This window comes from Bos indicus x Bos taurus, chromosome 19 (assembly GCF_003369695.1).
Source record: "Bos indicus x Bos taurus breed Angus x Brahman F1 hybrid chromosome 19, Bos_hybrid_MaternalHap_v2.0, whole genome shotgun sequence".
NCBI lineage: Eukaryota > Metazoa > Chordata > Mammalia > Artiodactyla > Bovidae > Bos > Bos indicus x Bos taurus.
In genome coordinates this window covers 34,633,824-34,654,142 of record NC_040094.1, presented here as the reverse complement: position 1 = coordinate 34,654,142, position 20,319 = coordinate 34,633,824, and the positions used below count along the sequence as shown (strand labels likewise).

At 47.1% G+C, this 20,319-nt stretch overlaps 1 protein-coding gene across 12 annotated transcripts in view; it reads left to right on the top strand.

Moving 5' to 3' along the window:
* Positions 1–20,319, top strand: part of SPECC1 (sperm antigen with calponin homology and coiled-coil domains 1) — a 242,274-nt gene that overhangs the window by 146,321 nt on the left and 75,634 nt on the right. For 8 of the 12 annotated variants that reach the window (XM_027519445.1, XM_027519439.1, XM_027519442.1 and 5 more), the window contains 6 exons: positions 965–1,038; positions 1,363–1,541; positions 12,313–12,458; positions 13,433–13,533; positions 15,400–15,481; positions 20,102–20,258. In XM_027519445.1, the coding sequence (XP_027375246.1) occupies positions 965–1,038; positions 1,363–1,541; positions 12,313–12,458; positions 13,433–13,533; positions 15,400–15,481; positions 20,102–20,258 (739 nt within the window). Of the gene's footprint in view, positions 1–964; positions 1,039–1,362; positions 1,542–5,769; positions 7,167–12,312; positions 12,459–13,432; positions 13,534–15,399; positions 15,482–20,101; positions 20,259–20,319 lie in introns of those variants that run through there. The other 4 variants (XM_027519449.1, XM_027519448.1, XM_027519450.1 and 1 more) reach the window with 2 other exon arrangements.

Genomic DNA, 20,319 nt, shown 5'->3' with positions numbered 1-20,319 from the left:
ATGAGGCACTTCTGAGTGCCCTGGGCTGCAGAAGTGTCTTTCAGATGCCTGCCAAGTGTTACATGGGAGAAGGATGCTGTGGGTGAACAAGTTCCAGAACCCATGGGACGGGCTTTTTTCCACAAAGATATCGACCAGCAAGCCAATTTGATGCAAACAGCATTAAACTTTGATGAAAACATTGGGATCAGAGGCTCAAGGGAGCATAACCCGACTTTGCTCTAGGAGCTGATCCTGTGTGCCTGGCAGCTGTCTGTACCTGCCTGGACCATAGACACACCCAGACCCTGTCTCTCTGGGAGACCAGATTCCATGGGTCAGGGTCTGGAGCTTGAACATCTGTGCTTCTGAAAAATTTCCCTGGGTGATTTAGAGTTTTAGCTGCAAGTCAGTTCCAGACTCTGGAAGCTGGTCTAAATATCACAGTAGTAATAACCATCCATTCCTGCTGTTGCTCAGAACTCCACCCTCAGGGAGGCTGAAGAGGGAGGAAACACATGTACACTTGTGTCTGATTCACATTGTTGTATGGCGGAAACTGACACAGCATTGCAAAGCAGCTATCCTCCAGTTAAATAAATTTAAAGAAAAGCCGTTCTTCCACATCACAGCAGCGAAGGATGTTCAGGTTGCTGTGCTGCTTCCAGGCACTCAGCGTGTGAGCGTGAGCAACTGTTGGCTCTCTTCCCATAGCGCTGTGAGTTTGTGCAGCCTTTCTCTGAGGCTGAACCCTAACCTCACATCACTTAGGTTCCCACTCATCCTGTTTCTCTTGGAGGAACCCTCTGCCTCTGGCTCCCATGCTCTGGGCACTGAGCTGGGAAGCCTAGCCACTGAGCTGGGAAACCTGGCCACAGAGGCAGGTCTCAGAGCCCGTGGCAGGACCTGAGGTTGCCTGGCTCCTGAGCTCAGCTCCCCAGAGGCTCAAGACATTTCTGACTCCAGTCTGCCTGTTCCTTTCTAGGCAGCGTGATGAAGCTGGAGGAACAGAAGTCAGACCTGGAGAGGCAGCTGAAGACTCTGACGAAGCAGATAAAGGTGAGACGTGGTCAGAGCCAGAGCATCATTCTACCTTAAATATCCCCATCAACTGAGGCGTAGACACCTTTGAGATACACTCTGACGACTCTCCGGCCCTGCTTTGTGTAGTAAACTTGGGGGGCCTGGAACCACAGTGTGGCCAGGAGGGAGGTTCAGGCGGCCTCAATTTCAGGGCTGGGACTCCCGCACCTGCAGGTGCAGCCCCCCTGCACCTTTTCCCAGCACAAGATCCCAAAGCCCGTCTTTCCTATGGACACCCCTCGGCCCTGCAACCGTGGCTGGGGCGTCAGTCTGATGTGGGCGCCAACTTGGCTCTTCCAGGACGAGACGGAAGAGTGGCGGCGCTTCCAGGCTGACCTGCAGACGGCGGTAGTGGTGGCCAATGACATCAAGGTTGAGGCCCAGCAGGAGCTGCGCGCTGTCAAGCGGAGGCTGCTGGAGGAGGAAGAGAAGAACGCCCGGCTGCAGAAGGCACTGGGGGACGCACAGGCCCGCGGAAGGTGGGTCCTGGCTGCTCTCCTCACCCAGGCTGCGGGGGTGTCTCTGCCCTCACCGAGCCTTTTCCTTCGTTCCAGGTCCCTCTGCTGCTCTGTCCCTGCCCATGGCCAGGTTATAACTAGCTCTGTGGCCAGGTTATAACAAATCCCCTGGCGAAGTTACAACTAACCATGGCTGTTGAATAGCTAACCCATGGCCAAGTTATAACAAGCTCCATGGTAGGAACAGTCCACCTAGCACCATGACTGCCGTTCCTGGTGATGAGGAAGCTGGTTACCATGAGGACAGAGCTCCAGCCAAGTCCTCTCTGGGGTCTGGAGGAGAGGCTGGTGTTCCATCTCAGTGTTGGTTCAGCACCCCGTGTGGGTCATCCTCACTCAGTGGGAGAAGCTGGCCCGCTACCCAGCCTGGCTGGTGGGTGCAGACCCCAGCCACTGTCCTGGTGCAGGGTGTGTCCTTTCTTAGCAGCTCCTGTATACTCCCTGCAGAAGAGCATGAAATAACTTACTTTATTTCAAAGGGTCAGCATGGAGAACACACATTGGGCCAATATGAAAGATTGCCTTCTTTCGGGGGGACAATCGGGGAGGACATCACAGGCCGCATTTTCCCAACAAGCCTGTCCTAACAGTGAGCTTTCAGAGGAAGCTGTTCCCAAAGTGAGCTCAGAGTTGCTTATTGTTTAAAGTTTAAATGGTTTCCGGGCAAGATTGTCACAGTATTTTAGGCTTCAGCTCATGCATTGCTGTCTTTCCCCTGTCAGGAATAGATGTCCTTAACATTGAGGTTCTTGGTTATTAGAAGTTATTTTGAATTTTAAGATGTCTCTCAATGTAAAGCATAGTAGAATTTAAAAACCCTTAGTAGGTTCTGGATATAGATTTGTACAGCTTGCAATTTATAACTTTTCCAGGGTTGCTGGAGGCTGGATTCCCAGCCTCTGGGTCTGATGTAGTGTCATGAATTTCATGGCAGTGGAAGGGATAGATTTCTGCTCAGAATTTTGTTTTGATTCTCTTACCAAACTTGCTTTGGTCAATCTTGTGGCCCTTTGTTTATGAAAATCAAGATCATGACTGTGCAGTGAAACCTATACTTTCTGGCCACCAAAGTACATGAATTTTCAGTTCAGGGAGCAGCCAAGTAGGAAAGCAGATTTCGTGGTGTTCCCTGTTGAAATGACTGTGGGTCGTTCTGGTTTACTGTGGTGTCTGCTTTTGTTTGCTTGTCCACGTGTCTTGGTTTTCTACTGTGTGTCTTTGGAAGAAGAACCACATCATAACTTGTGTTGCTTCATATATACATCATCTCACAGATAAACAGTGAAAGACAAGCCCTTGAGTGTAAGATGTGGCCCTCAATAAGTTATTGTATAGATTCTAAGAAACAGATTATATATACAAACCTGATGTCACAGGATGCCTACATGTAGCTTGACAACGTAGGGCCCCCCATTTGCTATACCCAACATTTTCTAACTTAGGGGCACTTTTTTTTAAAAACGCAGTACATTTCTCTTTTGATTTTCCAGTGATTTGCAAACCTACCTCCTAAATACAGCAGTTTAATCCCTTATCACACAATATTTCAAAATTTGAGAACTGACACATTACTGAACCTGTGCCATCAGTGGGTTTCTTGGCTGTCATTGCCTCAGGCCACCCTCCAGACACTTGCCAGAGTGGTTTCTTACCAGGCTTTGGCCGCCCTGACCAGCTGCCTCTTGTAAGTGTTGGCCTTGGAGAAGTTACTTGCCGGCGGCCCCGCCTCTCCCTGAACACACCACCTGAGCCAGACCTGGAACCAGCTCCCACCCTCCGAGGTCCCGGATCAGCATAGTGCTTCCATTTTGGCTGCCTGAGTTCTTGACTTTGACAGTCACCTAACGAGAACTCAGAAGTCATCCTTGGCTCAGCCACAGCCAAAGAATGTGCAGAAAATTCTAACGAGGTCCTCCAAGTATTAGTACAACCAAAGAATGTGCAGAAAATTCTAACGAGGTCCTCCAAGTATTAGTACAACAAGAGAAGGTAAGAGTGTTGTAGGAGAAGCACCTCCATCGTGACTCCAGGTGGACCGATTCGCCTTCTCATCAGCTGGCTGTCAAGAGAACACAGGCCAGCAGGCGGGTGGGCAGCGGGCCTGGGTGTGCAGACGAGTTAGCGTTTGTTCCCAAGAACTTAGTACCTAAAACAGTGGAACGTTATTTAGCATACTATTTTTAGATGACTCTAAAACTTAGCTCATTAGCTATCTTCAGCCCTGTGAAGTTTTCAGAGGTATTTTTATTTTGGAGTCAGAATAATTGATGTTAAGATACATGGCACAGTTAGGCTCTGATCTCACCTTTGCAGGTTTTCTTCCCAGACCAAGCGCTTTCGTCTCTTAAATAAGAAGGTAAGAGTAGGTCGGATTTTAGGGCACCACCCCAACAGGCTCCGCTGTTTTCTGAGACGAGTTGATGGGCTGACCTTTCTCTGATGGAGAGTCGTGGACTTGCATGCCCACTGAACCATCTTCCTGACAGAAGCCTGGGGTCTCCCTTACATATGGCACCTCCACACGAGGTTGTGGACCTCATCTTTCTCTTCCAGAAGTCTGAACAAGCTTGTGTAGTTTTTGTGGACCTGAAAGTGGGCAGTTTTGCCAGACACATAAATTATTGGATGAAAGGATCATGAATAACTTTTTAAACTCTGGCTGTTTCTTGTTTTGAACCATTAAGGGAAATATAATGAAATTAAAACTTTCATTGAAATTGAAACATCAGATATTCTTCCTGAAAAGTTGAGTCCTTGGGCCTGGCAGTTTCAGAGGACACACATGCAACTCAGCTTACTGCCTCGATGGGCCACACGCAGCCTCTCTAACAAAAGACCCTGTTAGTGAGACATGCATGACGTGGGTGTCTCAGACCAAAGCAGGGACAGACCTCTGTGTGTCTGCTCTTACCGTAAAACTGTTAAAACCATTGTTTACAGGGGACTTACTCTATGTCTGCTGTAGTTATTGTGTGACACCAATGAGCAGCCATGGGAAACATCTTAAAGAGCTAAACATGCTGAATGTCTGTGCATAATTAGCTGTGCCAGCTTCCAAACTAGGACATTTCAGGTGCACAATGTGTCAGCCTGTGCTTCTGGTTCTTGCATTGCCACCCCTGAAGCTAGCAGCATGCAGCCTGTCACTGCCAGCCTCCCTGGGGTCGGCTGTTAATTCTGTGTGTGCTCCTGCATTCTGACGTCGGTTGTGTGCCTCTATGCGCCCTGTTTTGTTCTCACAGCTGTAACATGTCACACCGCTCGCTGGGTGTCTGGGGCTGTCACTGGAAGGGAGGTGGGGCATTGGAGGTGTAGCTTCCTGGGTCCCTGGGATTGTCGACATGTCCAACCCCCTCCCCATCCCTGCCTTGGGGAGAGGCCAGTTCTCAAGGGCATTCCCGCACACTTTCTGAGCAGACCTCACATACATATCTCCAACTGTTGGGCTGCTGGCATTTTATTTGGCTCTCAGGGCAGAAACTGGTCCTCCAGTATCCCGGCAAGCATCACCCGTTCACTCGCACAGACGTGCATTTTCATAGCTTAGCTTCGCACCTGTGGCATCAGAGAAGGCACCTGTAGTTCTGCAGAGCTGCGTCTGCTGGATGCTGCCCGCCCCGTCTACAGATTCACTTTGAAAAGTGGGCTGAAGACGTGTGCCTCCCTGAAGCCTTTAACAGTGTGCCAAGTCACTCAGTTGTGTCCGACTCTTTGCGACCCCATGAACTATAGCTCACCAGGCTCTTCTCTCTGTCCATGGGGTTCTCCAGGCAACAGTACTGGAGTGGGTTGCTCTTTGCTTCTCCAGCACGTGTGTACACAGCACTTGTGTATCATAAAAGAAGTCCTTTTTCTTTTTTATTCTTAACTGTAGGACAGTAGAGGGACCCACAGGCCATTCTGTCAGTCACAGAGGCCTGATGTGATTGGTCTCCGTCATCTCTGCCGACACCCTTGTCTATCAGCGAAGGTCTAGTGGGAGGAGCCTGTTCATGGCGTTCTTTCTGTCTGAAGATCTCTTGACTCCCGCAAGGGATGGGAAAAGTCAAAATCTAGGCGTGCTGATCCTGATCTGGATCTGAGCTGTGCCCCCGGACACTGCCAGCTGTCAGTTCTTGTGTGTAGACTGCGGTCATGTTACATGGAGTAACCCCTTTACCAGCCTGTGCCTCCTGTTTCTATCTTCCAGCTCCATGGTCTCTGTCAGCTAGCAGAGCAGGTGGAGGAGGAGAGGCCGCCCAGCCCTGCCGCGATGGGGAGCCACAGCCATTTCTGTGTGAGAGGGTGCATGTGTAGAGGAGGAATGCCCTTTTCATAAAGAACCAAACGGTCTCCTTAGAACAGCCATTGTCTTGAACAGTCATTGCCAGCAAGTCTCTCTGCCCTTTTTTTTTTCTTGTTTTTTTGCATTTTGGAATCAACTCTGCACAGAGATGATCCTTCCCTCTTATTTGCCCCCTCTTTCTTCTCAGAAGATTCAGCAGTCTTTGAAGCCCAAAATGAAATTGTTCTGAAAACAAAAGACAAAAAACACAAAGTACGAGCCTGTCATGAAAACATTTTTTAGAGGCAGCCAGAGTGCTGAGTGAGGTCTGTGGCTTTCCATGTGCAGAGAGAACACAAACCAGGCCGTGCTTTACTTTTTGGACTTTATTTTTATGCTTCCTTTTGAATACGGTATCCGATAAGCTTGAAATTAACACTAGTTTAGGTGAAATAGGAAGCTGTCCACGTGACGTCTCTGAAGAAGTTAGAAAGCCCTACTTCTCCCATGTCAAGCCTTGATTTCGCCTCTTCAAGCTGAGGTCTGACTTCCTCACCTAGTCCAGAACAAGCCACTGCCACGTGTTGGGCTGACTTCCAAAATCTCTTTGGGGTTCTGTTATATGTTTGCTTCATCATAAAGGCTGTGGTTGAATCAGACACTTCCACGTGGTGACAGTGCTGATCAGAACTGCATTGAGAACTCATGCGCATTGGCAAAAGCCTTGTGAATATGCTCACCTTGGAAACTAAAAGACTTTTCCAGTCCAGAATTGTGTAACTCAGAGGGATCCAAGGTTCAAAGTGAAACTGTAAACTGTTGGAAGTGCATCCATTTGTGAAGATCTAAGTCCAGGTCACCAGCCTCTGCCAGACAGAGATCACTGCATCCCTCGTGTGAGGAGCATCTGGACCATCAGCTACTGTATAGGAGACGAGACGAGATAGGACTTCCTGTCTGCTCCACAGAAACTTAGGCAAACTGATCATCTCAGGAAAATGTTGTGGGGGGTCACTAGAAGACTCAACTTGAGAGGTCACTGTCCTCTCTGTAAGAATAGTTTCAATACCTGCTGGAATTGTCCTTGTGGGATAGCAATTTATATATCTGTAAGTTTATCTCGGACTGAAAGTCCTTACGATGATACAAAATTCACTTGGCCTGGTGTTTTCAAATATAAACAAGAAAAACACAACCTCAGCTTCAAATGCACAGCTGTCTCTGCCCCACATATTTTGATCTATCTTTCTTGGGAGACTGTTGACTATTTTTATATACAAGTGTTTATGAAGTGCTAAATAAATATGTAATTATTTAGAAGAGTCTGTTGCCTGGTTTTTCACCCCTGGCAGGACCTCCAGGTCACTTTGTTCCCAGTTTTCTGGCATGTGTAGTTTCAGAACTTAAAAGCCACATCAGATGACTAGAACCAAGGCAGAAGCAAAGCTGCATTTTCAGTACCCTTTGTAGACAGGAGGTTGACTTTTAAGTGCAAATGTTATTTTTTAATGATTTCATTATTGGAAATAAGAGGGCACAGATCGAAGATACTAATTTTGCATAAATGAGATTTTAATTAAAAATTCTGAAGTATTGGAAAATACAGTACATGGAATTTGAGGTCCAGAGTTGTTTTGTTGAAATCTAAAAACATTGTTTGGTGATTGACTGTATTGGATTTCTTCTTAATTGTGAAGTATTATTTAGGTGAACTCATAATAAAATGGAAGTGTTAAACCCCTCTGGTAGCATTCTGGAAGGCAGTCTGTGTCAGCAGCATTCTCCGCCCACGAAACTGAAATCCCACATTGACATCGTTCATTTCATCCATTTTCAGAAAAACTTTCCCAATATGCCCTTGTTCCTTTTCTCTTAAGCTGGTTCCCCTTGAAAATATTTTCCTGCCCTTACGAGATTGCTAATAACACTTAGCCTTTCATTTTACATTGTCACCTTCAGTTTATTCTCTTGGTTTTATTGCATTCTCAAGGTTGAGGCTTTTCAGTGTCTGAGTCTATTTCTTTTCCTTTATTTACACATCTGTTCTCCCTCACGTGCAGTGAGTCTCTTCATCTTATGCCATGAGATCTGTCCGTGCATCAGGGCCTGTTTTTGCCCATCACTTATTCTTGCTTCAGTGGATCCAAGTGTGTCAGGACCTGTTCTCTGCCCAGGATCAGTGTCTGGATTCTGCCTTCATCTGTGCTCACTCTGCCCAACCACTCTTGAAATCTTGTATCTTAAGCTAGAGGAGAGGCTCTTTAAGGTAAATCTCTGCTGAATGTCAGAAATACAGGCACTGAAAGAAATGCAGCAGGAAAGGTGCCAGCAAGGAAATTCACCAGTGTCCAGTTTTTTCTCTGTTTGGCACAGGTGGCATTGGGAGCCGGCTTTGGGGGTCTGTCTTGCTTGGTCATTATCCATTTTAGGCGTGTCCTGTGGCTTTTTGCTGCCATCCTTTGTGCCTCGGATCAACCACCCTGGCCTCCTCAGATGGTCATGTCTCAGTGTTCCTGACCTTTTGTGGGAGGAGTGCTCTGCATGTCCTCCAGGTGCCGCTCCCCAGCTGGCCCTCCCTCCAGGACCAGGGCTGGGAGGGAGTCGGTGGGCTGTCCTGCACCTTCGCTCTCCTTGCAGAAGAATTAGGGTGAACTGGTAGTATTTTCTCTTCTTTCCCCACTCATTCTCTGTGTAGCTGAAATTCTTCACAGTCTGAGGCCTGTGCATGCCGTGTTTCAGTAGCTTCAGGGGTCGATGCAGGATTTTTATGAAATATTCCTGTGGTTCTTAAATCGCCATGTTACCCTGGTGGTTTTTATTGTCCTAGAAATGCTTACGTTGCCATTCAGAAGTGAAATTCAGAGGACACTTGACACCTGAGACAGAGTGCTTCCCAATTCCTGTCTCATGTGGATCTGCAGACTTCTTTCAGAGTGTCTTGTGTATAACTGAAGACACAGTTTGGGAAGAGTGCCTTACAGGTGGAGATGTGGGAGAGCAAAGACCTGGAGGAAGGACAAAGAGGAACAGAGTTCCAGACATCCAGGCTTTGGTCCGGAAACCAGGCAGGGTGCAGGGAGTCTGTGCAGCACTGGGAGGGCCTGGGCTGGGCTCCGTTCAGTAGCTGAGAAAGAGCCATCATGAGCAGATCATCAGTGTGCCCGGTTGGTGGTCTTTACAAACCTTGATCTGGTGATTGTGAAGACAGCAGTGGTATAATGTGATGTTTCCCAAAAGTCAGTCATATTTGAATATTTTAGAACTAATTGCACACAGGAACTCACGTGTCCTTGGAGCAAAACTGACAGCAACGCCAAGCAGTGTCCTGTGTGATGACACAAGAGCTGTAGAAAACCAACAGTGCTCAAAGATCCTGTTCTGTAACCTAACGAGGAAAGTAGTGCATTAGGGAGGTTGCTCAGTCCTCAGTCATGTCTGACTCTTTGTGATCCTGTGGTTTGTAGCCCATCAGGCGCCTCTGTCCATGGGATTTCCCAGGCAAGAATACTTCCCAGGTGGTTCAGCAGTGAAAATATCTGCCTGCCTCTGTAGATTACAGAGTTCTTACTCTTCCTCTGAACAGAGGAGAGGTCATATTTTATTGCTGGACTTGTTGCTGGTTGATCCAAAGCCATCTGAAGACAGGCTGGTGTCCCTGCTTAGGATTAAAGTGCTGATGAGATCAACAGCATTCTTAATGACTGTGTTGTGTAGTTCTTCATTTCAGGCTTTATTTTGTGGCTCCCAAGACACACTCACACATGCACATACCCACACGCATGCACACACGTACACACATAACGGTTACATAATGGGGTGGGTCTTTATCTCTACTTAAACTCCTTGCAGGGTTTCTTCACCCTACTTCTTGCTGGCCCAGCCCAGCAGACAGAAGGTGTGGAGCATTACACATCGTACCTGCAGGCAGGCGAGGTGGGAGTGGTTCCAGCATCCTTGCTACTCTCTTAGGCTTTGGAACAAGTCCTGTATCATCTGATGTGAATCACATAGAAGCTTAAGTAGTTGAAGGGAACACCTCAACAGAATGTAGGATTCTCCATTTTATTCTTATTAAATTATCAAGGAGTGAAATGAACATGGGCTTTTTTAAAATGACCTTCATTTTGTTGGGTGCCCTAAATCTCCCCAGTCCCTGAGAAGGTAGATTATGTACCTGGATAGCTAAGAAGGTGCCCACTTTCTCACATTCCTGAGAATGGCCAGGACAGAAATGAGAGGTTTTCCTCTGCCTGTACCTAAACTGATTCCACTCTTTCTGCATATTCACCATCTGATTTTGTCCTATGTGACATAACAGGGAAGGTAACCAAAACCAACCCTGTTTGATGTAAAAAAAAAACAAAAAAACTTACCAATTTCTGAAACACCTGATATTGTTGTTCAGTTGCTCAGTCGTATCCAACTCTTTGCGACCCCATGGACTGCAGCACTCCAGGCTGCCCTGTCCTTCACCATCTGCCAGAGCTTGCTCAAACTCATGTCCATTGAGTTGGTGATGCCATCCAACCGTCTCATTCCCTGTTGCCCCCTTCTCCTCCTGCCCTCAATCTTTCCCAGCATCAGGGTCTTTTCCATTGAGTCGGCTCTTCACATCAGGTGGCCAAAGTATTGGAGCTTCAGCACCAGTCCCTCTAATGAATATTCAGGACTGATTTCCTTTAGGACTGACTGGTTTGATCTCCTCGCAGTCCAAGGGACTCTCAAGATCCAACACTACAATACGAAAGCATCAATTCTTCGGCACTCAGCCTTCTTTATGGTCCAGATCTCACGTCCGTACATGACTCCCTGATACTAACTTCCCAGAAAAGTCATTCGTTAACTGATTTTTTTTTTTACCTCAAAAGAAGGTAAATACAAAAGTGTAGGGCAGTGTGATTTAAAGTGTGTTTTAAGTTGTGTTTTTCCTAAATTTATCCTACTCACATTGATTATAGAGCAACAGGAGAAAGCTTTGAGAATCAAAGACAAGTCAGTTCAATCATGGAAGCTTCTGAGTGGCCAGATTTCTTCCAAAAAAGATCAGTAAATAAATATTTTAAACTTCCATTGACCTTTTTAAAATATGCTGCCAGAAGTATTCCGAGCTATTCTCATAAATTAGTCATCTTCTTGCAAAACAGCTGTAGCAATTTGATATAATAAAAAGAGCAGTGATTTAGAAATCGGAAGTTGGGCGATGTCTTGGCTCACGCACAGGGAGATTAAGTGACAAGCTAACGTTCCCCTGGATGAGGAAGGTTGACCCAGACGGTCTGTCTTTAAGAGGCTCTTCCATGAGTCTGGGGGCTTCCCTGGTAGCTCAGCAGTAAAGAGTTTGCCTGCAATGCAGGAGACCTGGGTTTGATCCCTGGGTCAGGAAGATCCCCTGGAGGAGGAAATGGCAACCCACTCCAAGATTCTTACGTGGGAAATCCCATGGACAGGGAAGCCTGGCGGGCTACAGTCCATGGGGTCACAAAGAGTCGGACACGACTGAGCAACTAAACAACAGTCCATGAGTCTGTGCTCCAGCTTGGTGACCACAGGGAAGACTGACCACGATTGTGCAGGAGAGCTCAGGAGAACCACTGCCTCACAGGGAGTTGCAGTATTGTTCCAGAGCATGGTTACCATTCCTGTTCCTAAGGGTGGGAGGGTTCATGTGTGAGTCAGGACTCTGATGTTCCTGGAGATGGCAGCCTTGTAGATTTAAGCAGAAGGGGCTTTCAGGATTGCTGGGGGCCCCTCTGGAGAAACAGACCCAGGCCTAGCCTCCAGGAACAACTCTGGAAGTAACCACACACACAGCTGGGTTTCTAGGAGAGTGGCTGCCTCTGCCCTGAATGGGAACCTGACACTAGGAAGCTGCCAGCCCAGTTTGAAGCTGCCACCAGTTTCCAGCAGCGGGAGCACCTTGTCTCTGCTTTTGTCCATCTCAGCGTAGTGAATGCCCTGTGCCCTGCCTCTCCTCCCCAACTCAGGAGTCTACATCTGGCCCAGTCTTCCTGGCCGGTAGTGTCTAAGCCCTATCTGAGATCTTCCCTGCAGCGGGTGGGCTCCTGAGGTGTCATCTTTCCAGCCTCTGTGCGCCAGGTGGGGGTTGGAATTCACACTAACTCACCAACCTGTTGTATCCATCGTGGACAGTAAGATAACTATTTCATGATAAATAACAGTTGTTTTTTTAATATATTTATAGTTTACAGAGTAGACATACATTTAGAGCTCACATCAAGTCACTCCACATATAAAAATGCTGTCTCTGGCCATTCCCAAGAAAATGTCTCTGATAAAAATTGAGAGGTTATTTCCTGGAGATGCAAAGCTAATACAGAGAGCAGGATTTTCAGTTTGGGTTTCTCCTTCCAGACTCATTCTTCTCCGTGTTGGCTGTTTTCATCTGTGTCCTTCCCTGAATGGGTACGTCCTCCAGCTTTTCAACCTGATTTGCTCTTTGCCATGCAGACCAGTGAAGGAAGAGCCCGAGCCCTCAGAGGCGGACGCTCCTGGCCGGTGGCCCAGCGCCTATGTGAACAGGACTCCTCCAACACCTTCAGAGTCTGTGACCACTGTAAAGTCCCTCATCAAGTCATTTGACTTGGGACGACCAGGTATTGTGTCATTTTGTTTGATAAGTAAAACTCAAATTCAGACCATAGCCTCATGAATCCAGCCTGTCTCTGCTGCCCTGGCCCCATGTTGGTACAACCAGGGGGCCCTTCTCAGACTATCCACGTGCAGACATGTGCAGTGCTCGCTGGGGCTGCATGAGACGGCAGAGGGGAGTTGGCTCTTCTCTCCTCCCAAACTTCCCTTCAGCTCCTGCTGCACCCCTTTCCTTTTCTTCCTCTCTGTCCGTTAAATCCAGGTCACCACTGTTTGCCTTTTTACCGTCACATGAGTATTAGCAGGGTTGGCCAGAGGCTTGTCTCCTGGGAAAGGAGGCGCTGGTTCCATGCATTGGGCTGTCTGGCTGGCACCTAATATAATCTGTCATTCCTGATTGTGGGACATTCCCAGCTTTTCCTGGAAATGTCTCCCTGACCCACAGCTCACTTTTGTTTGTCATTATCTGTGTATGAGAAAAATGGATCTCTACCTTGTCTACCCTGAACTTTCATGAGCACTCTTCTTAGAAGGAACCTGTATCCAAAACACGATGTATGTCTTCCCTTGATTGCATCAAATATGCTCATTGTACCAGGGGCCAGAGTAACAGCCAGTCCTAGGACATTGTCTCTGCTGAAACAGTTTGCGACTGAATTGGATTAAGATGAGCCTGCAGAGACAGGATAATATGAAGGCCCAGTGACAATATTTGGTTGTGAAGGTGGAAAAGGAAAGAACAGTGTGGTTTGTCTAAGAGTGTCTTCTTGCTGTGGCTGTCTCAGTACCTGTACGTTCTCCTGCTCCTTGTGTGTCCTTGACTTAAGACCAGCCCCCATCTAGTTAACCCCTGACTCACTCCCCAGTTCAGCATGAGTCCAGACCAGAAGAGGGTGAAAGAGCATCAACAAGGCAGGAAGTATTATTTGCTATTTGAAACTGGAACAGCATAGAAACATCCTGTCTCTTTTCTTGGCAGGTGGAGCTGGGCAGAATATTTCTGTCCACAAGACCCCCCGGAGTCCCCTGAGTGGGATCCCTGTGAGGACGCCCCCAGCTGCTGCTGTTTCTCCAATGCAGGTATTGGTGCCCATAAGGTGTGGGTGGGAGCCTGTGTCATGTGGTTACCCAGGCAACAAAAGGGATGTGGAAACCAGTTCGTATATTTTTTGAGGTACATTGATCATCTTTTTTGTTTATTTATTTATTAATTTTTGCCATGCCATGTGGCATGTGGGATCTTAGTTCCCTGACCAGGGATCAAACCCAGGCCCCCTGCAGTGGAAGTGATGAGTCTTAGCCACTGGACTGCCAGGGAAGTTTCTAAATATTGTTTTTAATAGACCTAAAATAATAATATGAAGCTTTCATCAAAAATTCCACTCCAGTGCCTGGTGAGGGTCTGAGAGAGACGCTGAAAGCATCATACAGTTTTGTTGATGCCTCTTTCTTGGTTTTCCATAGGATGACACTGTCAAAGTTTTCAGTTAAATGAAGATTGTATTTTTTATACTAGAGTGGGCACTGATCTTTTTCTCAAAGAATTTTTTTTTTGATGCCCAGAGAGAGTGCTTGCAATTTATGAATTCTTAAGGGTTCACTGCATTAACCCTGTGTTGTGTTTGCCATCTCCTAAAGGTCTTAGACCAAAACCCCCTGGCATTTCTAAGACCAGGGCTTTTGATGGCACTAGCAGCACTCAGCGTTCTGTCTGTACAGAGCTGAGGTTGATGTACTTGTCAACAAGCTCTATTATCTGACATTCTTGGTAGTTACATGTATTATTTGGGATCTCTTATGCTTTAAAAGAAAAATTTTATTCTTTTTTTTACTCTTTCATCTTTGAAGGTAATTTCTACCACCTTTTATGTAAAACCAAATACAAGTTATTTATTTTTTATGATAATCATTGTTTATTTAATACAAGTAAAAAAGGTCATGCTTCATTTTCACCTATTTGTATTGAGCTATAACACAAGTTTGCTTGCAGATGTTTAACAACTGGCTGTTTAGGAGAAAGAGCCCTGATTTGTGGGGTTTGCCAGTTTCTCTGATGTCAGTGTTCCCATCATTGCCAATTTCTTTATCCACTCATCTGTTAATAGACATTAAGGTTGTTGCCACATCTTGGCTAATGTGAATAATGTTACAGTGAACATGGGTGTGCAAATATCCCTTCAAGACCCTGTTTTGTGTTCCTTGGGTAACCACCCAGAAGTGATATTGCTGGATCACATGGTAGTTCTGTTTTTATGTTTTTGAGGAACCTTCCTGCTGTTTTCCATATCACCTGCATGGTTTTACATTCCCAGCAACAGTACACAAGTGTTCTAATTTCTCACATCCTCACCAATTCTTATTTTTCCTATGGTTGTTTTCTGCAATGACCATTCTCACAGGGGTGAGGTGATACCTCATTGTGGTTTTGATTTGCATTTTCCTAATGACTAGTGATATGGAACATCTTTGCATGTGCCTGTTGACCATTAAAAAAACAGTATGTTTACACATGTCCTTGAATATACCTAGAATATTCCAGGAAGATGTTCACAGATGTGATGAGTAATAGTTGCCCTGGGGAGAAGGGGGTGATGGGAGCGAAAGGGAGACTGTGCTTTCACTCCGTGTCCTTTCTGTTCCTTTTGAGGATCCTGCCAATTGAGTCTCAGCCCACTCCCATATTCTTGCCTGGAGAATCTCAAGGACAGAGGAGCCTGTCAGGCTATCGTCAATGGGGTTGCAAAGATTCAGACATGACTGAGCAACTGAGCAAGCTTGCATGCATGCACACCAATTGCATTTATTACCTGTCCAGTTAAAGCAGTTGTTTTAAAAGGTACCCCCTGGTGATTCTAATGAGCTTGAGAGCTGTTGTATGTACACACACAAGCACATACACACACCACTTGTTCCTGGTGTGACCTGTGTGATGCCCTTTGGTTTCAGAGGCATTCTGCCTTCAGCAGTGCTCGGCCGGCCAGCAAAGGAGAGATTCAACGCTTGGATCTCCCAGACCTTCCCCTCTCAGGTAAATCACTGTTAACACATTATTGGCCAGAGACATATTAATACATCTTTTGTTACCCAAATGTTATTGACCGGAGTGTTTCAGTATTCACTTACATAACAAATTGCCCACCACAGGCATTCAGTTCAGTCAGTTCAGTCGCTCAGTCGTGTCTGACTCTTTTCAACCCCATGAATCGCAGCATGCCAGGCCTCCCTGTCCATCACCAACTCCCGGAGTTCACTCAGACTCACGTCCATTGAGTCAGTGATGCGATCCAGCCATCTCATTCTCTGTCGTCCCCTTCTCCTCCTGCCCCCAATCCCTCCCAGCATCAGAGTCTTTTCCAATGAGTCAACTCTTCACATGAGGTGGCCAAAGTACTGGAGTTTCAGCTTTAGCATCATTCCTTCCAAAGAAATCCCAGGGCTGATCTCCTTCAGAATGGACTGGTTGGATCTCCTTGCAGTCCAAGGGACTCTCAAGAGTCTTCTCCAACACCACAGTTCAAAAGCATCAATTCTTTGGCGCTCAGCCTTCTTCACAGTCCAACTCTCACATCCATACATGACCACAGGAAAAACCATAGCCTTGACTAGACGGACCTTTGTTGGCAAAGTAATATCTCTGCTTTTGAATATGCTATCTAGGTTGGTCATAACTTTCCTTCCGAGGAGTAAGCGTCTTTTAATTTCATGGCTGCAGTCACCATCTGCAGTGATTTTGGAGCCCCCAAAAATAAAGTCTGACACTGTTTCCACTGTTTCCCCATCGATTTCCCATGAAGTGATGGGACCGGATGCCGTGATCTTCATTTTCTGAATGTAGAGCTTTAAGCCAACTTTTTCACTCTCCACTTTCACTTTCATCAAGAGGCTTTTTAGTTCCTCTTCACTTTCTGCCATAAGGGTGGTGTCATCTGCATATCTGAGGTTACTGATATTTCTCCCGGCAATCTTGATTCCAGCTTGTGTTTCTTCCAGTCCAGCATGGCATTAGTTTCTGTGAAAAATCCCCCGGTCACTAAAGAGTTAAATAGAAAGTGCTTTTGACTTATGTGTTGTAAGGTTAACTTTTCTTCTCTCCTTTGCATGAAACTGAGCTTAGAAAAAGAATCAGGGGCATTTGTTGCAGATGATTCAAACTCTGAAACTGTGTATTATGGCCGTGAGGTCCCAGCTGTGTCCTGCTGCTACAGGGTGCCTGAGTCTGAGAGAAATGTCAGGCTCTGGAGGTCTTTTGCTTGTTTTACTAAATCTCAAGAGCATATCTCATCTTTAAAAGTAACTATTTTGAGAAAAAACTATTATCTGATTCTGAAGGTCTATTGCTCCCACAATTCCTAATATATGCCTGAGATCTTTGTCTTTGAGTATAGACCTTTTCCTGTTGCTATGCCTTGTTTTTAAAAATTTAAATCCCCATGACGAAGCACGGCTGTATCGGCAGGCCTCACGTGTCCCATTTTTGCTCCTTCTGCACCTGCCATGCTAATGGCTGATGTGAGGGAGCTGTGGAGGGGGGACTGGGGCAGACGGCATGGACTTGAACCTTGGCCCTGCCACTTACAACCTGGCTCTGGCCTGGTAATCCCAGCCCCCGGTGCTGTGGTTCCCTCGTCTCTGAGACAGAAATCCTGTGGTCCGCCTCTGGGATGGCTTGGAGGATTGAGTGAACCCAGACGGGCTGGTGCCAGAGCCTCGGAGGGACTGACTTTTGCCACCTGCCAGAGCCCCAAGGCCTTGGCCGGGGTTGCCATCGTCTAGAATGTGCACTGGGAGACGGATACATGTGTGTGAGGTCACGCTGTGAGGAAACACAGAAAGAACACTGACTACCTGGTTCTTCGTGCCTGGAAGAAGGAGTTGTTGTTCAGTCGCTAAGTCGTGTCCGGCTCTTTTGACCCCATGGACTGCAGCATGCCAGGCTTCCCTGTCCTTCACCATCTCCCAGAGTTTGCTCAAACTCGTGTCCATTGAGTCGATGATGTCATCCAACCATCTCGTCCTCTGTCGCCCCCTTCTCCTCCTGCCCTCAATCTTTCCCAGCATCAGGATCTTTTTCAGTGAGTCGGATCTTCACATCAGCTGGTCAAAGTATGCCTCAGCTTCAGCACCAGTCCTTCCAATGAATATTCAGGGTTGATTTCCTTTAGGATTGACTGGTTTGATCTCCTTGCAATCCAGGGAAGAAGGAGAGAAAGCCAGAAACCTAGACCACATAGAGAGAAATCCTTTATTTCTAAGTGTAAAACAGTTTCTGTGACACTGAATAAAAAAGGAAACCCCACTCTTCTCATTTTTGATCATGGTCGAGCACAGATTTATCTGTAAAATGGTTGTTTTTGTGACTGTAAACTCTTTCACCTCACCAGCTTATTTTTTTCCCTTCTGAATTTTGTTTTCTTTTCTCTTGGACTTAATAAGATTTTATTTTAGCCTTAGATAAACACTGACATTGAGAATTTAAAGATGACCTTGGCCCGTTCCTTGCATTTTACAAGCTCAGGTCCTAAAGAGCTTAATCAGTTTACAAGAGCCACATTCCTTGTGAGGAGCTCAGGGATAGGAAGGACTTTCCCTGACTCTTTGCCATGTTACCTTCTGGTGACGAGGCTGGTGATCACTCCTATTAGCAACTTCATAAAGAAGTGTGCATGGTTCATATAGGACTTTGGGTTGTCGAAATGACTCCCAGGAAGAGAGAAGTGGTGACCAGAGACCATGGGTAGTCCAGGGTCAGAGGAGTAAGGAATCCAGAGGGGGCATCCATGTTGAGTTCTTCACACTTGCTACATAATATGAAGTAGGAATAACTTGGTTATAAGTGCAGTGCTGCCTGTGTTGTTTTTTAAAATTGTGATAAAATGGCTTCTCAGATGGCTCAGTGGTACAGAATCCACCTGCCAGTGCAGGAAACGTGGATTCAATCCCTGGGTCAGCAAGATCTCCGGAGGAGGGCATGGTAACCCACTCTAGTATTCTTGCTGGGAAATCCCATGGACAGAGGAGCCTGGTGGGCTACCATCCCCGAGGTTGCAAAGAGTGGGACACTACTGAGGGACTACACACACACATAAACACACACAAAATACCTGTAACATGAGGTTTACCATCTGAACTGTTTTTAAGTGCGTTAGGTGATCTTTAATTGTTAGTATTGACATCTCTGTTCCTCCAGCTTTAGAATTTCCCTTTTGTAGAGAAACTGTTCTTTTCATTGACAAGATAAATACTGACACTGAGATTGCCCGGAAGTAGTAACTCATCCTCAGCTCCCCTCTTTCTCTCCTCCCTCCCCCCACCCCGCAGGCACCTGTCCACCTGCAAGGTTGTTTACTTGGCTTGGAAAGGCCTGCACCCTGGAAATTGCCAGCTTTCCAGCCAGCTGTGCAGCATCATGTCCCTAGAAGCTGCAGGAACCAGGGTTAATGAACTGTTTTTTGTTGTTCCCTTTAGTGATGTAAATGCTGTGATTCTCTGCTCTTCCCAGCTCATTAGCCACACTCCCAACCTGACCACCATAATTGATGCTAATAGCTATACAAGTGTTGTTTTCCCCACTGTTTATGGCATCGAGCAAGTGACCAGCTTCCCACTCCCAAGTCGTCTGTACGTCCAGCTAGACAGTTGCAGGAGTCTTCTCCCAATCTGTACCTCAGGGGTCCTCTAGGAAATAGCCTCAAGGGGGTTCAGCCTGTTTCCTTAGCTATTTTGCCTCAGACTACAGTGACAGCAGAGATGGGCCTCGGAAGAAATGTTCTCACTGATTCCTAGAGAGCCGGGACCTGTGGCTGGCATGGCGTCCTGTCCTGTGAAGTGGGCCTCATTCCTGGTGCCCAGCGTTTCCACCTGATGACCTACCAGGCGTCTTCCTGCCACGCCCTCCCCCAGTGCCCATCAATAGAACATGGGCTTTTCCTGGGGACAGGCTGGTCTGGTGGCCCTGACCCTGTGCACCTGCGGAGGCTCTTAGGAGCAGGGCCTCTGGTCAGTGTGCTGCTGGTGGCATCCTGAAGCTCAGAGTAACTGTTGAACCAGGGCAGCTTGTCATTGGTCCCTGTGGATCATGGAGCTGGTCCTGCCTGGAGAGTCCTTTCTAGAGAACACCACATCCCTATTCACATTTTCATCACCCAGCCCAGAACATGTTATGTGTGTATCTCTATCCGAATCTGGGATGTGGTAAAGAACCAGCCCACCAACAATGCAAGAGACAAGAGACGTGGGTTCAATCCCTGGGTCAGGAAGATCCCCTGGAGGAGAGCATGCAACCCATGCAACCCACTCCCGTATTATTGCCTGGAGAATCCCTTGGGCAGAGGAGCCTGGTGGGCTACAGTCCATGGGGTTGTGAAGAGTCGGACACGGCTGACGTGACCCAGCACAGAGATGATTTACAGTGTTGTCTTGGTTTCAGGTGTGCCGCACAGGGATTCAGTATCTGTTGTGTGTTCTTTATACAGTTTTAGTGGAGTGTAGCGGGTGTGCAATGTGTGCTGGTTTCAGGTGTGCTGCAGAGTGACTCGGTACCTGTTGTGTGCTTGTACACGACACTGACATGAGGACTGAGTGTACTGGACAGTGTGACCTTTCGGGTCTCTCCTCCTCCAGGACAGTAATCATATTGTTGTCCCCACAGATCTCCTGAAGGGAAGAGCTGAGGACCTGAAGCCAAACCCTTATCTCCGTAAGAGCCCCTCTCTCGAGTCCCTGAGCAGACCCCCTTCTCTGGGCTTCGGGGGCTCCAGGCTGCTGGGCACCTCCCCTGCGGGCTGGAAGCCGCAGAGCAAACTCAGGTACCCATCAGAGCCTGTACCTCCCACCTTTGCAGCACCACACTAGCTATTTTGACGATTT